Source organism: Chinchilla lanigera, unplaced genomic scaffold (assembly GCF_000276665.1).
Source record: "Chinchilla lanigera isolate Chin_1 unplaced genomic scaffold, ChiLan1.0 scaffold00027, whole genome shotgun sequence".
Lineage (NCBI taxonomy): Eukaryota > Metazoa > Chordata > Mammalia > Rodentia > Chinchillidae > Chinchilla > Chinchilla lanigera.
The window spans coordinates 236,857-255,696 of record NW_004955428.1 but is presented as its reverse complement, the minus strand read 5'-3'; the positions used below and the strand labels follow the sequence as shown (position 1 = coordinate 255,696).

The 18,840-nt window shown below is 35.9% G+C and overlaps 1 protein-coding gene across 2 annotated transcripts in view; it reads left to right on the top strand.

The window, feature by feature from the left end:
• The window catches only part of LOC102028003 (glycophorin-A), a 27,391-nt gene extending 9,607 nt beyond the window's left edge, over positions 1–17,784 (top strand). Inside the window, exons 3-7 of one of the 2 annotated variants that reach the window (XM_013515262.1) lie at positions 7,956–8,036; positions 9,801–9,839; positions 11,454–11,539; positions 13,283–13,358; positions 16,028–17,784. In XM_013515262.1, the coding sequence (XP_013370716.1) occupies positions 7,956–8,036; positions 9,801–9,839; positions 11,454–11,539; positions 13,283–13,358; positions 16,028–16,176 (431 nt within the window). In that variant the 3' untranslated portion in view covers positions 16,177–17,784. Of the gene's footprint in view, positions 1–7,955; positions 8,037–9,800; positions 9,840–11,453; positions 11,540–13,282; positions 13,359–16,024 lie in introns of both variants that reach the window. The other variant, XM_005386628.1, reaches the window with a different exon arrangement.
• Positions 17,785–18,840: the final 1,056 nt, after the last annotated feature.

Here is an 18,840-nt window from a genome sequence, read left to right as displayed (position 1 = left end):
TCTACTGTTCATAAATTATTATTGGAAAATGGCCAAGTTCCAATCTAAAATGAATTAATTATCAAATTTATGAATAATAGTAATTAAGACTCTATGGGCTGCCAAATCGAAAATTTTTATTTTCTATCCCTGTGCAGAAAAGAGTTTATTAAACTCTGCACTAAGGGATCCCAAACTGTAATGTGAAAAACTTCATTTTAGACCAAGGATTTCCAAGCTCAGTTCCTATGAAGAACCAGAGATTATCACCAGGTCAGCTTCTGCTGGGCTTTCCTGGTGTACTTTGGAAACTGCCAAGGGTAAAATCAAATGTGTGTGTGCCTGTACTTGTGTGTCTGTGTGTGTGTGTGTGGAGGGGGGGGAATCCTAAAATAAAAGCTCAAGGAATAGCAGCATTCAATGCACCAAATGTTTGTTTCTCAAGCAATTTAGGCTAATTTCCAATTGTTTTCCAAAACTGCTTAAGTTGTCAATACCAGTAACATAAGAACCTTCAGATATGGACATCTGGACCCCAAAACCCAGAAATATGAATTTTATAGATGTTAATCCAGTCTGGGGAAGTTTCTGCCACTGGCAGCTCATCAGAATCACCGCCTGGACAGCACAGGTGACTTATATACAGGTAGAAGCAAGAAGTATTGATCTAATTTCCTTCTTGCTATTTGTGGTGGTCCCACAGGGACAAGAAGTATTAGTGATACAAAAATTTTCAGATTTCACTTCTAATTAGAGTTCTTTTTATGCAGCCTAATTTACTTAAGCCCAAACTTAATGTGAATAGAGTTCAACTATAAAAATAGCAAAATTTAAAAATAATGCACATGTAAAGTATGTGAAATCCCCTTTTGCTCTGAGGATTCTTTGGTAGGCAGCAGTAGGAAGGTGAGAATATACTTTGTTGGAAAATACAATTCCAGACACTGCAAACATGTGTCTTTCCATATGTGGATTTGCCAGTCCAGATCACCCTGTAACAGTGTGTTAGAGGTACAGTCCTCTTTCTGATAATAAACAAGGTGAATTATTATTTTTATATCTTTTCAGTTAGCCCTGATTTGCTTATAAGTGAAGACTTGCTTGAGAATTAGTTGCTTTGTAATTAGGGAAGAGTGTAATATACTTTCAAGAAAACAATGGTGTTCTCATTCCTTTTATTCTGTGTGACTCAAAGAATGTCTTAGCAAGTATTTCTATAGTTAACGAGAACGGAATTCAAACTCTGATTCTGTTGCTTAGCAGTTACGTGACTCTGAGTTTGACAATGTTTCTGGTATTTGTTTTGGTACTTTACAACTAATAATTAATATGTATGAGCAGGCCCTCAACAAATTGTTTTAAAGAGGGCAAGAGAACATGGCTGGAAACACAGTAGGTAATAGTAAGTGCTAGTTATAATTACCTTAGACACATAGACATTCATGATTATGGAATGATACAGTGCCTTAGTATCTATTCCACGACTCTCATATTAGAAGTGAAAAAACTGAGGCCCAGATAAGTTCAGCGAATTGCTCAGTTCTCCATCATTTGGTGGCAGTTGCAAGACTAAAACTGTGATCTCCTTTCTCACTGCAGCAGTGGACAGAAATGTCTCTGCCAGAGGATATACAATCACTGAGATTGCAACCTGATTTTTCTCTCTATCCCAGCTACCTCAGGCATGGTTTTGGATCACGAGACTAACCAAGAGTTGGAAAGAACAGAGCCAGTCTACTATAAAGCTCAAGGTTCTTTGGGTGGAACTGGTATCCTCCTAGGCCAGTAGTGACACACCTCTGCTGTGCATGCCCAAGTGAACAGCTGGTGTCATTGAAAGCTCTAAAAACATTCGCCATCATTGTCCTAAGCCATCACACCTTCCAGAACAACTGGACAGCAAGCTGCTTTGCACCAAGTTAGGGAAGGCAATAGTGTGATTATTGGCTGGAAGGAAACTGCCAATACATGCCGGTTTATAGATGAGCAGAAATGGGGTCATTGCATTTGACACCTGGCCCACTAATTACCGCAACCAACAGGCCGTACTCTTTAAGAGCCATTGACTGGAGAGTAGAGACAGAAGTCCCTGAGGGCTACTTAAAACCCTGTGCTCCAATGTTGTCACACAGAGCACTTTATTCTTTAGAAAGTTTAATTTTTCTGAATTATAATTAGCTGTTTTGGCTTATTAAAACCTTCCCCCAAAGTAAAGGTGAATGACAACAGACAGGGTAGGCATCTGAGTACTGTATATCATTACAACTGGACCCAGATTGACTTTGTTGGTTCTTTGGCTCAAGAGCAAAATGGAACAGTTCCTTTAAGGTACTGCTTCATGGAAGTAGACTGCAGACATCTTTTGGCATATGGGAGATTTCCATTTACCACTCACTCTTTATAAGACAATGAGATCTGACAGAAAAGACACAGAGCTAGACATCAGTGGTTATGGATTTTTGTTCCAGTTTTACCACAAATTAACTCTTCAGAACTTCTATAGATAAATTGATTGATAAGTTTTCACGGTGAACAAAATGCCAAAAAATTGTAACACTTAAAACATTTAGTTTTCTGGCTTGGGGAATAGATGAAGCATTTGGAGGCAGGGCGTACCCTTGTAAGGGTATGCTTTTGCAAGATAAGACTTTTATCAACCTCCAAGTCAGGAGGAAACCAAAACACAAGCCAGCAGCTCTGTGATCTAACTTTATCACATTGTGACAGCAGCTCAACCACTGGAAGAATCGCCATGAAGCAAAACTTCAGGGTATTTGTCCAGCATCACATTTCACTTTTATGCTTTCTAATGACTTTGCAGATTAGAAATATCAGCTGTTTGGGAAAGCCCTGTGGTCTACAAGATAGAGCATATAGTAGATGGCTAGGAGATGCACCACTGTTGACTTTATTTCTTTACATTCATTTTCCTCTTAGACTGTATTTATTTCTTTAGATTCATTTCCTCTTAGACTTTAACTTCTTACAAATTTCAGTGGTCTGCAAGCCTTTGCCTGATAGTTGCTCCCCAGTATTCACATCCATGCATATTATACTTTCCTTTTTCTTTCTTTTAACCTAGTTCTATACCTTAACTTCTCCTTCACATCTCTCGTAAAACTCTACCCATGCCTCACGGGCCAGCCAGTAATTTTAAACATGCATGGGGTCTGGACTTGAGACTAAGTTTTTCAGAGCTCAGTGCAGCTAAAAAAAGTATGCAGTGTTGGCATATGACCCATTCATTTCTGGGAAGCTCAATACTGGACACATATTATCTATAAAGGCAGAAGATTGAGTTGCCTTCTAACTTAAACTACTTTCCTAATTTAAGCTAGAATTTAGCAGGACAGTATTTAAACCCAACTTTTATCTCAGAACAATGCAAAGAGATGTTTGAAAACTGAATGAACTCTGGAAACCTAAGAGCTCAGAGCACAAAGAAGTACAAAAATCAGAACAGACACTCTTCTGATAAGTTTTAGACAAATTATGTTTAAGGGTTAGAAATTGTCTTCAATGTTTTCTATTAAATTCACTGATCTAAAGGTGTAACAGTAAACTACCCTGTTCAAAACCCACATATTCATAGATATTTTGCAGTGTTTTAGACCTGAATATGCCCGTAGATCCATATTAACTAATAAGGTCCATAGGAAATTCGGAGACAGGTAGACACGAAGATGGGAGTAACCAAATGTAGTATTAAATATTCTTTGTGTTGTTAGAGGACTATATTGACATTTTATTAAATTTTGAAAGTAGTTTAAGTACTTGCCAGTCCAATTATTTAAATATAGGATGACCAAAAATTCTATGTTTTTATTAATTTTTATAAGATGAGATAACAAGAAAGATAAAAATGACAATTTTATGATATTTATTCAATATAAGAATTGACTGGTCAAAATGACACCTGTTTGAATGACACTTAGGAGAGTCATTATGTAAATGCACGGCCAGCGTGACCCTCCCGGTAAAGTTTTAACATCTGAGGATATATAACAGGATGTTTCTTTTCTTTCTCCTGTCAGGTAAAAGAGGCTTTTTTCCCAGCCAAACACTGGTTTACTTAATTTGAAGCTATTGATAAAACTCTTTAAATGGCCCCAAGTGAATCTTAGGAATATAACAAGTTCTTTAAAATGTAATTAAATATTGAAAAAGAAAAGAAAACTGTATGTGTGTAATTGGAACTGTTGTTCTTTCGAACTGATACTGTTTTGTAAACTATGAACTTTCAAGAGAAAGTATGTGCACCATCTTTTCACCATGAAGCAAGCCAGTAGGAAGTTCCACTGAAATTCTTAGATTATCTACTTTTACTTTCAGAAAATGGAGGAAAATCTATGAGGAAGGTAATTTTATAGGCCAGCTACTACTATTAGATTATTGCAAAGATAATATATGTATCACATTGTTTTTAGACATTCCTATATTTCTTTCTTTCCTGTGTTGAGGCACTGTAACCTAGTATAAGACAAAATATGAATCTTACTCTGTAAACTTGGGTGTGGGCATTTTATATCTTTAAGACTTACCTTCTATTTCTGAACACAAATTCCACATGAGAGATAGCTTTTCCCATGAGAGATAGCTGTTGGTGAAAGAAATTTAACTATTTGCTAGAGGGTTAAAATTGTTTTGATAAAGTTCCAAGCCTATTTTAATGAGCTCTCTCTTCCCTGAAAGATTTTATTTGGAGAACAAAAAGTAACATATCACTTGCTTATGTACTTATATTCTTTTCATCTTCTCTGACTTTACTGCAAATGACAAGCATTAAACTCTTAGTTTTAAGAGATGTTAAATCCTCTTTTTGGTCTTTGCCATGTCCTTTTTATGAATTACTATAATTTGCTGTCCCACCATGCCCTAAGGCTGAAGGTCTTCTTCATCCAGGGCAATGTCATAGGGTGATAAGGACCCTCTGTGAGGCCTGCTTATCTGGGTTACTCCCAGCCACACGGGATCTCTGGGTATGCTCTCTACCCACATAATCCTCCATACTATTGACAGTGACTTCCCCAACTGAACATTTGGTCCAAACCCTTTATTGGATTTCTGCTGCCTCAGGATAAAGTCCACATTCTATAGATTGGCCCATGACACGTGGTCTTGCAGTGTCGCTTTAGCCTTTCCTTCTGCTGCTCATCCTCTTCTCTGTTCCTTTTCCTCATGTCCTGCTTCAGCCACAAGAACACACAAGTTCCCCCAGCTTGCAATGATGTCTCAAATTCTAGAACATCAGTGACACTGCTGATTTTACCCCTACCGGTCCACAGAGTCAGCCTGGTGAGATCCCACACATATTTTTAAGAAAAATTCAACGAAATCTGCTGTGAGGTATTTCCACCAACTCCTCCATCAAGTAGAATTGACCACTATTTTGCTTGTGCCCTTCTTTATTCCCACATCCTAAAATACTTCGTTAGACTTCAGTGAAGTACTTGCCTTCTCTATAGAGTTGGAATTTTCTTCAAAGTAGAGACCATGAATTATTTTCATTGTACTCCTAGTATATAGCTGATGTTGGCTATGCAAAAGAGCCAAAAACATTTGTAAATTCTTGAACAAGTAAGCATAGAAAATGTCCAGTAGCCATCAAGAACTAAGAAACACGTATTTGTTTTCTAAAGAGTTAATCATAAGATTTTATTGGGCCTTTTCCTTATCAGCCCAAATGGTGGCAATTAATGAAACTTTTAGTCTGACTCCAATTAGGAAGGCCAAGGAAGAGCTCTCAGTGGTCCCATGTGTAGAAGGGACTTACATAAAACATGCACAGGGTTTGGAAATTGTCTAAATGATTTTATTTTTCTGAGCAATGCGTTGCCTTCAATGTCAGAAATTCCCAACTGAGAACTGAAAAGAACATAGTGAGGAAAGACAGGAGGGAAATGTTCCATGTGAAGGGAAGCACAAGCAGGTACAGAGGTTTACACATGAGAAAAGTGTGAGGTCTTTGATGTATAGCATAGCTGCAGCCCCAGAGAGAAGAGCAATTGAGGAAGGGAGGCAAGTGGGGGTCATGTCACAAATGGCCTTCTAGGTATTCACACAGAACAGTAGGGCACTGTCCATAGATGACCACACCTTCCAATGGAATCCCACGGAAATCCAACTCAGGTTGTCCTAATGTTGTGCTGACAACCTGGACTAGGAGATGTGTTTGTAGTCATCGCCAAACTCCTAGATAGCCTCACTTGAACTTTTATCATTTTAATACTGACAGACTCTCTGATTTGGGCAATTGTTTTCACCTTTGTATTTTTTTCTTTTAGTTGGAAAAAAGTGTGCTTATTACTGCAATGTCAAAAATATTTTGTTGGTCCTTTATCAATGAAGGGCTGTCTCTCATTCTACTTTGACATTTTGCTAGATCATTTTGTTCACTTGCAGATGCAATCTAGAAACTCATTTCATTCTTTATAGGAAGACAAGACACTCACGACTGCCACTATTCCGCTGGACAGCTTTCTTTTTCAGAGATCTGTATTAGTGCTAGGGATATTCAAAATAAAAGAAGTTTTCCTGTCATAAAAAGCCTATTTGGTGTCCACAGAGGGTTATAGATGTGTGTTCTAAATGTAAATGAGTTATACTGAAATGTAAATGAATTACACTGAAGTGAAATATATAAAACAGGAGGAATTGAGGGAGAAACCATAGAAGGGGGAAGTGAGAATCGGAACTTATAAAAATGGAGAACACCTCAAATGCCTTTTCCAGTTTTATTCCCAAGTAGCTAAGCCTTATGCTGATCTCAAGTTTTTGTTAAATGTGTACCCAGTGCTTCTGACCTTTAACACTTGCTGATTATTTTTGCTACTTATTCTAATTACCTGATTTTATAACACTTTCATAGACAGACATGACTTCTCCTGATTGTAGTAGCCCACATTCCACTCTGTAGGAGTGGAATCTAATAGTACCTGACCAGTCACCAGGAGTACTCCAGGAGTAAGCTGAAGCTTATATCCAGCATTTACTAAGACACATAGATTATTTTTCTTCCTTACTTATTCCCTTTTATAATATTTACATATTTTTAATTTATTTAAGACAATATTTCTTTCCATAATTTTAATCTTAATGTTTGCTGAAGCTCAAAACCTTATCATTGGGTTAGTATCTGAAAGCACTTATTTTTATATTATCGAAAAATCCCTATACCTGGGTAAGAATAATTCAGCAGCAGTATTTTTTGCATTCTCTTTAGTTAATTTACTATATATATGTATATATATATATGAGGAGGTAGGCCTCATTTAAATTTATTACATTATATGTCAATCTTAACATTGGTAATTTTAGTACCTACATTTAATTACCCAAAAACTATCCACAGGTGATAAACTAGCAAAGAATATCATTCTCTAAAGGGGAAGATATAATAGAGTGTTAGAAGAAACATACATGAACTTCCAGAAGTAACTATTAATATGTAAAAAATGTAGAAATATTCCAAGTCAAGGAAGAAGATGAATTTTTAGAAAGGATTTATAAGAGAAGATAAAACATTTCCGGGAGTTTTGGAGCAATGACTCCTGACTCCACAATTTGGGAACAAACGTCTAGCTGGCAGCTGCCTGGAGGAGACCAATTTGGTACTCTGCACTTGCGTACCCGGACCAGAGGCATCAAAGAAGATGTGCTCAGTTGTCTGAGGATTCTCTACGAATCTGTGCTTCAAACTGAGGCATGCGGGTGACGCTGTCTTTGGGTTAGGTCTGAGGAAGCCCTCCTACTCCATTTTGAGGCACGCATTTCCATTGTCCAATGAAGAGGAACGCATTTCCATTGTCCAGTGAAGAAATCAAGTCTTCCTTATTTTATCTGTAAGCCCTTGCTATGCAGAAATTCTGGAGCTGCCAGTAGGAGGGCTATGGGGTAAAACTGTCTTTTGTGATATATTTCATGGTCCACTTAGTCACCTCATTCTTGGTCCCTTTCTCAATTTCTGTTTCATACAGATATAGGTCAGTCCACTCCTTCAATGAAAACTGGAGAAGTTGCTGTGACTTCAGACACTCCCTTCTCTTTGGGGCCATCAGGTCTGTTTTTATTTGTACATGTGGAGTCCCTGTTGGGATGCAAATCTAATAGTACCTGACCAGCCACCATGAGGAAACTATGACAAACACTGAGAAACTCAAGCTAAGTAGATGTGACACCCACTGCTGAGAAACTCTCCCTTCTGGAATTTCTCACAGAAATTGTACTATGAGTTAAAAAAATAAAATAAAACTAAAATAACATGGAAAGATGAATCTGCCCATGAAGTACTGGGCCAGACAAAGAGGTCCACTGGTTGGTAAGAAGGCCTGTGTGTAAATGGAGCTGGCTCAGACCTGGGCGGGCCCTGTACTGCCTGCAGACCCTGAGTGAATTGCCTTACAGGACTCCTATCCCTTAATTTTAATAGGAAGCCGATAATCCTTACCCCGTGGTGCTTTTCCAAACATTAGGTAAGATGTATATAAAAGTCCAAAGTTCTGACACATCCTGAGTTCCTGAGTGGTGACGGCTGTGAGCCACGCTGGGGACTGAGACAAGGGCAGGCAGGAGACCTTCTCAATATTTTTCTATTGAGATGAAGTTGACTTTAAAAGGCCTGGTTGATAGTAAAAAGTGAAAGGATCTTTTGTAGCAGGGGCTTGGAGATGATATTCCAGGTGTAAAATAAAGCCTGAGAGAAGACTTGCTGAGTGGCTGTGGGATCAGAAGCTAGAAGAACCACTGAGAAAAGGTCTGAAAATGAATGGCAGCAGTGGGTTTTAAAGAGAACAGAAACCAAGAGGATTAGCCTAAGGGACTAGCTCTAATGATTAGGCTTCGGGGTCTAATTAAACAATCTCACTTTCAAGTGACTTCAGCGTGAATCCCACATGATGGTGTCACACTGGAAAGCATGTAAGGGGGACACACACGGTGCTACAGGCCATGTATTATACACACAATGGCCAGCTTGCTGGGGCAATTGGTGTTTTCATGCATAATTAATTTATTCTCACAGGAATCTAAGACAGGCATTGTAATATTCAATTTTTCTGAGAGAGTACTAAAACAGAGAAATGAACTAGTATGATACATTGGTCATGGCTGAAACTCCATCTCCAAAACCCTCATACTCTGGTACAATAAAAGAGAAGACAAGCTTCAATGAACCTGTGTACATAACTCCTGAAGAATGACAAAACATAAGAGCCCCTTGACCATATGACACAAAGGAATGTAATGCTTTTCTGTAATAAATAAATTCAAGAAATTTCTTTGGCTATAGTATTAAGATGGTTTCATGATGTAAAAGAGAGCATGGAGAGAACATTGAAAGAAATGTAACATGTAGACTCATTGGTTGGAACACTAATGCAAATAATTCCGCTAGAAACTTCAACAGGCAGGGAATCCAGTGGAACCATGGTAAAAGATCAAATGAAACAGAGTATGGGTTTGGAAGGAAACAGTGGCTGAGCTATAAAGCTGGAAAATTGATAGCCATGTGATCTTTGATAGGATCGGACAAGAGTGTGGGTGGGGTCTTTGCTGTGTGTGTCTTGTTTCTTCTCATCATTGTTACCTTTAAATAAAACATCCACTGCCTCTTGTGGAAATCTATAGGTAGTTCATCACAATTTTCTTCCATTCTATCTTTTAGTAAAGGGGATAGTTTGCTATTTCTAACCCAAGAATACTTTTTGGATAGTGGTTGAAAATCATCCCAGAATAAAGAGAAACCCACAAAATCATCTAAATTTAAAAGTTTTTATACATACCCAATTTATTCTGATTTAATTTCAAATTTTGTCTACTTTTAGCACCAAGATCTCAACTTGTTCACATATTCTCAGAACCAGGTATGTAAATATTTGTTGTGAAATCATAATCATTCCATCTTCGATTATATGTTATCAGTTTGAAATGTCTAAGAAATAAGAAGTGCCTATTTTAAAACAGAAAAGCATATGCCATTAACTTTGCTCACACAAAATTGTACAAGGCAAATAAAATGTTCTCTCTCTAACTTTACAAGAAGCCATTTTAAATTTTTTAAAGCACTTTGGAAATAGTAGCAAAACATTTAATAATTTTTCTTTTAACTTGCCTTTTCCTGGCTTTGTAATCAACCCTGGGTAGCTGAGAGAAGTTTCTTAGTGTATAAAGCAACTGAACTTCCCTTCTCTCTAATGTAAAGAAAACAGGAAGCTTACAAATTATTTAGTTGAAATGATATTAGCAATAAATACAGATTACTTCCATCCTGATTCATGCTTGACATCACTGGTGTCATCCCCCTCCTTTAGTATTGCCATAGATCTGGTTTTAATTCATTTATGTTCTCACCGTTCTGCATTTTGTTTTTCATATTGTGGGTGTCTTCTGTTCTGTATTTTGAACTCTCTACTTGCTCTTGGCCATGTCCACATTGCACACAGGAAAAAAATAGATGATAGGGTCATACACCAACTTACTATCTCCAGACTAAAGCCAAGTGGACAAGGGGGCTAGACAACATTCACAGGAGGAAAAGCTACTTATAAAAGAGATACTTTGGCTCTTTAAATTAAAAAATATGGCTTTTACACATACATTAGCCAAATAAATGTACAATTTCAGCTGTATGCATAGCCTTCAGGCCCACTTATATCACTGGACAGCACTATAAATATATTGCAGATATGGGGAGTTCCTCTAGTTTAACTAATGCAAGGTGCTTCATTTAAAACATATAAAAGATTTCAAAAATATATATTTTTTTCTTTTTTTTTGGCTTTTCTCCATTACCGGGAACCGAACTCATGACCTTGCGCTTGCCAGGCAGGCGCTTTGCCGCTGAGCTAAATCCCCAGCCCTTCAAAAATATTTTTAATCACTATGTTAGTGATTGTGCATGCATGTGCTCTGGAAGAAACACAAGCTTAGAATATAGGAGAATTGGATCATAATTATAATTCTACTTAAATAATTGTTTGACTTAGCTTTATAAGACTTTGCTTACTCATTTGAATGTTGTTTATGCCAGTTTTTTTCCAAGCTTAATGATTTTGTAATCCGTTTGGTATCCTTAGATATATTAAAAGTGATTTTCTTTCCTAATGTTCAAACTATGAAAGACTTTGTGACATTTTCTCCTGTCCAGGTGGAATAACCACATGGCTTTTATCTATAATTGTAACTATAAAGAACACTGGATTTGGAGTCAAAACTCTGGGGTATTTGTTCTGTCATTAATTCACTATGTGATTCAAGAGAAAATATTTTGTTACTCAAAGTTCCAAATGCCCCCAGGTTTACTGTGAAGACCCCATATTTGGAAAAAGATAAAATATGCAGATAATTTTGCAGTATTAATATGCTTTCTGTAAGCAGGCAAGGTGATATTATCCTTATTTTGCCTGTTTAATTTTTCAAGTAATATGTGGTAGTTCATTTCATGCTTATATAATTTTTCTGCTTTTTTTTTCTCACAGTGATAATAGCTATTGTCTTGGGGGTGATAGCTGCTATTGTTGGAATTATCCTCTCTTTTGCTGTCTGTATCCGGCTACTGACAAGGGTGAGAATTCAATTTTTAGTTTTGCTTTAAATTTTGATGTGAGCAATGTTAGATGAGTCTGGTTTTTTGAGTGAAATTAAAACCAAAAAAATGAAAATTGTTTAAAGTTCCCTGATTTTCAACTGGACACAATTGGATTGAGGTGCTTTAGCAGACTATGTTTTACATTTAAATACTTCTGATAAGCCTCCAATATGAATCTGTCTTCCATTTCCCCAATTAAAGATTTTCCCCAAAGTTTTTGTCTAATATGATTTAGTATATTTTGATGGATACTGTCTTGTTGCTGAGACAAAATACCCAATGCCCAAAATTAAGGAAGGAAAGATTTATTTAGTTCACAGTTTGTAGAGGTTTCAGTCCATACTCAGCTGGCTCCAAGGCAGAGTGGCACGTGGCAGAGGGCACCTGTTCATGGCTGAAGACAGCAAAAGCAGCAAGAGCAAAATGGAGGAGCAGCAAGCAAGCCTCTTTCCCTCCCTTACATTGTACCCAAACTACCCGTCCCAAGTCTAGTGTAGCACTCACACCCATAAGCCCAGCATGGGACCATGGATCAATCATAAACTCTAGAAGCCAACCCCATAACTGCGTGAGGTTTTGGGGGGACATCTAGACACAAACCATAACAGATACAGATGAAACAAATTTCTGCTTATAGTATTTATGTGCAAAATCTTTGAAGTAAAATTATATGTTCAGACATCTTTAAAATTTTGTCTTTTTTCCCACTGTTACATTTTCTAAAACAAATAATTCAAGGTCTCTCCATGGATTCTCAGCATGAGATTTTTAAAAAATCAATTAAGCTATTTTTAAGCCGATATGACACATATTTCCAGAGCATATAACTTTCTAAGATGTTTGGGATACAACATCAGAGATGACATTAAGATACTGTCACTGGATCTGTATCCTACATCTGAAGGACCTAGTCACGAAAGATTGGTACAGTAGGATTTTCATTTATTTTTTCTTCTTAATCTCTGTGATCTCTAGACCATAATCACTACAGTCCCTTTAACGAGCTTATATAGGGGGGAGCCACACTGCAGTGATGAAGGCACAAGAATGATAGGAAATCTGTTAAGTTTCTTTGTCTGCTTTCTTTGTTAACAATGTCTATAAAGTGACTCCTATAATTATTCACTTTTATGGTTGTCATTATCCCATATAAATGCATCTTTCCTAACACTAAGAAAATGACAACTTTTGCTACAGATTAATAAATAGTTTATTAACTTGTGAGTGCTGGTATTATATGAAAGACTGTGTAAGGCTTGAATACAAATTTACTTCTCTAGTCTGAAGTACATATATTGGAAAAAAATCATCTTCTGTTTGAGAATATACAGCAAATTGAATGGTCTTCTCTCTAGATCAATATTCTAAATCTGAAAAAAAAATCAATGAAATATTTAGTTGGAAAAATTCCCAGCATTTCATTTGTGTATTTTCATATTCATGAATTTTCACTATTAATTAGAGCTGTGAAATATGGAAGAGTTCACATATGAGGTCATATTGTACGTACTGAACCCCAAACACTAGTTAGAAATACAAATAAAGGTTTAAATTAATGTTTATTAATATCTATGAAAGAGAGATTTATTCCCAAACGAGTTTACAAAGTGATTTTCATTCAAAAACATTTGAAAAATATTTTTAATTGCGGTCCTTTGATTTTTAGTGCCTTTAGTTCAAAAATTCTGGTGCTAATACCTTTCTGATCTTTATGCACAGACATCTCCAGTTACCAAGCCACCTCCCTTGGAAGACACAGGCGAACATTTAAGTACTGTGGAAGTAGAATACACAGGTGGGTATGAATATGTGCATTGCCTTTTGCCTTTTTGAAAGGAAATGAATTACGAGATCCTTTTGTCTGGGTTGAGCAAAGGATAACCAATCTGTCTTTATTTATATCCTAATTCATCAGTGCTACTACTATAAGAATATTAAAAGAGAAAATATTCCTAACCTTAAAAAAGTAGGAGATGTTGATATTTTGAGGAAAAAAAATCCAAGTATTTATATTCCAATATTAATTGTAAATGTACACTGTAATGATAATAGGAGCCTCCATATCAGCATGAGAACAATTCCTAAAACCTCAATAGCGACTGCTGACTCTAAATACTTAACCTATCAAATTTATTGCATCCATAATAGTTCTAGGAAAATCTCACTGAGAATGCATAATTCCTAGTAAACTTGGCCTGAAGTATAACCTCAAGTAACAGTTTTTTTTTAGGAAATGTCCACCAAGGGCAAGTTTCTAGGATCAGTGTGAATGCTCAAATAAAATGGTTCTGATTTTGCTTTCTACAAAACTAATTGAAATTTTTCCCATAACTGCTAATTATCACGACAGATCTTAGGTTCTGGAAACATCCAGATTCCAGTTGTAATGCTGGGTCAGACGTCTAGCATCAAAGAACTTGCTTAGTTTTCTAGAGTTTGGCATCGTAAAAACAAAGCTTAAAAGATCCACCACAGCTCCCAATGTCATGTGCAGGATCTCGTTCATCAGACTGTCTTGTCAGTTCTTGAAATTTCACAATGACTCTAACCTAATCCCTCAGTCCTAGGGAGTTCCTGCTACTCAGAGTGAATGGTGTGGCCATAACTCTCAGCAAAAGGGATTAATAAAACCCAATCTGCAGGTGCTGAAAACAAAACATTTCAATCATCTACCAGAGCCACTTAATTCACTGAGGTTGCTGTGTAATCAGACTTGCAGCTATAAGTATCTGTAAAGTTTTCATTTTATCTATAGTCTGCATTGTTTTGCAATAAAATGTTTTGATGCAGTTTTTAAAATTGACACTCAAACTCTAATTTTTTATTACCTAAATTTCTACACATTTTCAGCTACTTATTCTAGTGACAAATTGAATGCATAGCATTTTCTTTATGACATGCTTTTCACATAGTCTTGCACATTTCTATGGATGAGATCGTAAAAGTATACAGCAGTTAGGACACTGCAGTGGATTAAAATATCTTTGGAAATTTAATTCAGTGAAGTGCAGCAAACATGTATTAAATGCATGCTGTGGGCATCACACTCACAGTATAAGTACCAGTCTGAGTCTCTCTCCTTTAGAAGATGACAGGCTAGAAGACCACTCCAGAGGAAACTGGAATGGTCACTGCTGTGAACAATTCTAAGGTAATGGAGGTTACAGTACAGGTTGCAAATGATTTGGAGATGGAGTCACATGATGAGTCATAAAGAACAGAGAGATGTTACCCAGGGCAGGCAGTGGTATCAGAAGGGCAGCATGTGGTTACCCAGAAGAAGGCAGAATGTGGTTACCCAGAAGTCCCATGCCTTTAGGCATCCATCAAATTAATGATCCAATTCTCTGTTGATGTCTCAGATATAGTATTTGTAAAGGCAGTGGAAAATCAGGTGAATAAAAACTTCAGGTTCATTTAATTTTCACATATTATGCAAATGAAATTATTAAGACTATCTTAGTAAGTTAGTGAAAGGAGTTGTGGAGCCTCACTTCATCTTATGAGAGATGTCAGAAAACACAATAATGGAAGGTGCTTTAATCCATTAAATGATATTGCTCTAAAGTAATCTACAAGACAGTTCATATGAGGCTTGGGTTACTGTGTCATCTCAGTAGGAATTTGAATAAAAAAAATAAAGCAGTGAATCAGTGTGAAAAAAATAGGAATTTGAGACATTAAGAAATAATTCAGGGATAGATGTTTCTAACCTCTTTGAACTTGAACATGGCTTTTTATGCTTGGTGGAAAGTGAAAATAAGTGAGTCTATGTCAACTGTCCACTGTGGCAGCTACATGTGACCACACTAGTCCATTCCTCACAAGGAAGTTTGGAATGCACAGTTCCCTTGGTATCCAAATAGCAGAAGATTGGAAAATGCCTCACTTCCTTAAGCACAAGGCTCTTCTCATTGCTGCCTTGCACTTACTGGGAGATAAACTTCAATCTAATCCACACATAACATCCATGCAATTTTCCACCAAGAAGGTGAAGGTGTGGGTTGTAATGTAAGAGACCAGCTCAGTGTCTTCTTTTACATGCTAGAATGGAGAATTCAGCTGTAAGTTTCTGTGCAGACTTCTTTTAAAAAATTATTCCTAAAAGATATTTTACAAACTTTGGATATTGCCTCAAACATACGTACGTAATTCAACTCACTTATTTACTCCCAATATGTGCTGTCAGTTTTCATCTCAAAGTGGGAGCAGAGCAACTTGTTTTCTATCTATCTAAGGCTTCTAGGATAAATTTTCTAAACTTTTTCTGTGTCTTTCTTCATTAAAGAAACATGTCCAGTAGAGCGTATACGTAGCTAGATACCTTTCATTTATTAGTTGTATTAGTAGTTTCATTTGTTAGTAGGTAAAGACTAAAAAAAGTCCTGAAAGTTATTTTGTGTAATAATATCTTGTCATGTTTGAATATGTCTTATACTATTTTTCTATCGTTTCTCCTAGAAGGCTTTACAGAAGAACATAAACACGCCTTTACAGAAGAACATAAACATGACTTTACAGAAGAACATAAACACGACTTTACAGAAGAACATAAACACGACTTTACAGAAGAAGATAAACATGGCTTTACAGAAGAGAATGAGAATCAGTAAGAACACGCTCATCAAGAAAAATTGTTCAAGAACTCAACAAAGACCCAAGTCGTTAGTCAGTCAAAAAAATGAACTTTTGAATTGGATACTTCAATAAATTTTGTACCTGCCTAAGTTGTGCTACTCCAGGAAACAAATTTCACTATAGTGAGTTCCAAAGACTCAACCATGGAAAAATATCTCTGATCAGTAATGCTTCAAGATAAAGAACATGCATTTCCTCACTTGCTTGTCATTTTGTTAGCATAAGTTTTCAATTGTTGATTAGAAATTTTGACTCAAAATTTCAGTTGAATCCATCTGTTTTATTCTATTCTATTGTATTTTAGTAATGGTGCTGTAAAATGTAGGGCTTATGACATCTCCATGCAATCTAAATTCTCTTCTTATTCTATTTTTTTAAGTTCTCCTTTATGATTTTAAATAAGTTAGAGGGACATTTATTAAAAGAATTCATTTTCCTTATGGTTCAACAGGCACGATATTGTATTACCCTAGAGATGGTGACATTTCGTTTCTACTGATAAAACTTGTGATTGAAAATGCCGTAAATAAAATAGCATAGAATGGTACCTACATTCATTGCTTAGTGCATCAACCAACACAAAAGTTGCATTTAAAAGGTGAGACATTGACTATATACAATTGGCCCATGTAAAATAATACATTTGGCAGTTCCACTGAAAAAGTTATTTACATAAGTGGGCAGAGTATCCTGAATAAGAAAAAGGATTAATAACTTACAAAAGAACTTTAACAACTTGAAGGGCACCAACATGTACAAACTACATACAGGAGGATATCTTAGTAGGTCATTTTGTGTTTTTAATTAAATTCTTTAGTGCATCCAGACCTACTCTACTTTCTCATACTGATAAAACTTTAGAAACTGTTTTAAATGATACAAATGAAGTTTCCAGATATTAGAGACTAACTCATTACAACTGTTACTCATTTGTAAAGACATTTAATATAGATATATATATTGTTACAAAAAAGAAATTCATGTGATATTGTATTTCCCATATGCTTTCCATTGTTGTGTGATAATTAAATAATTACATGTATATATTTGGGTCTAGAAAGAAATTTAATCCTAAGAAAATTAAAAACTCTAAATCTTACCATAGTTGTATATTCAGGGAACATTTTTGTATCAAATTCCTATTTAAAATAAAGACTCAAAGTGAGAAGAGAACATTTCCATTAGAATGTTTTCAAAAAGTAGCTTGAAAATAAATTATTAGATTAATTTAATCCAATAAATGATCTAAGTACAAAGGTAATTTTAATTGTACTTTTTTCAATAAACATAAAATGTTAAGTTGAGGACAAGAGACTAATCTTGTCTCTACAGTAATTTACAAGTCAAAACCAGCAAAGAGATTAGCAGACTACACACTGTCAAACAAAGCTACAGAATTTCTAGGGTAATTAAATTACAAATTGCTTTAATTTCTTTGAACTTTTCCTGATACTTCCTCTGTACTTCTCTATGTAGACTTGCTAAATTTAAATTTGGTATTTGTGGGAAGAAATGACCTTTATTCTCTTTGTATTTTTAAAATAATTAAATAAAAAAATTAATAAAGAAATCTATCTTGTGAAGACAAAATAGCTCTGTGCATGACTCAGGTTAAATTTCTTAAAATTGGGTACTGGGGTGGGAGAGGGTGGTGACTTGGTTAGAAAATTTTGCTAGTCAGTACTGGGTATTTTTGGTATCCATTTCAGCAGAGGTATGAATGAAGGAGAAAATAATAGGAAAAAATTGAGTGATACTGTAGAAAAAGAACATGAACAGCCAAGGAACAGAGAGCTGAGTGGGGCATTTTAATGATATCAATCTATAGTGAAGGAGGAAAGCCTTCTGTTTTATTCTAAACCTTTATTCCATCAAATGTAGCAAATATCTCCCATGAAACTCCTAAAAGCCAAATATCATGCAAATAAAAATCAAATACTCTACCCATCATCATGCACAGAATTATTATTATGTTTAAGCTATGCTGATGTGTTTATGCCTTTGGGTCTGCTTGGCTGAAATGTGTGCTAGGAATGGCAGAATCACAGTCAGCTTCTAGACTTCATGTCCTCTACAGCTTCAGAGCATTTTACCTATTTTGTAGTATGACAATTGTCTAGTCCTCTGATTAACAGTGATTCATTTAGACCAAGGGCTTTCATTCATTTTTGTAACTTCTGAGGAGCTACCAAAACTCTTTCCATCAGACTAAAGCTCCTGGATTTTTTTCCTGCATAGATAGTAAATGTAGATTAATCCATAAGAAGGAAGCATGCAAATGCATTTTGAAAGGGAGGTGAGGGGCCGGGGATATAGCTCAGTGGCACAGTGCCTGTGTGGAAAGTGCAAGGTCATGAGTTCAATTTATGGTACAGAAAGAAAGAAAGAAAGAAAGAAAGAAAGAAAGAAAGAAAGAAAGAAAGAAAGAAAGAAAGAGGAATATTATCCCAAATAGCCAAACTGTCACTGAGATATAATTATATATACTATCTGATTTTGTGAGGGTAACAAGTAGATTTTCAGAACTAATCCTAATTTATCTCTTAAACATGTACACATCTATATTGAAATTTATATAAAGCTTGTGCTTTTTAAGATTAAGCCATAATTAACACAGAAGAAGAAAGAAAGCTATAAGC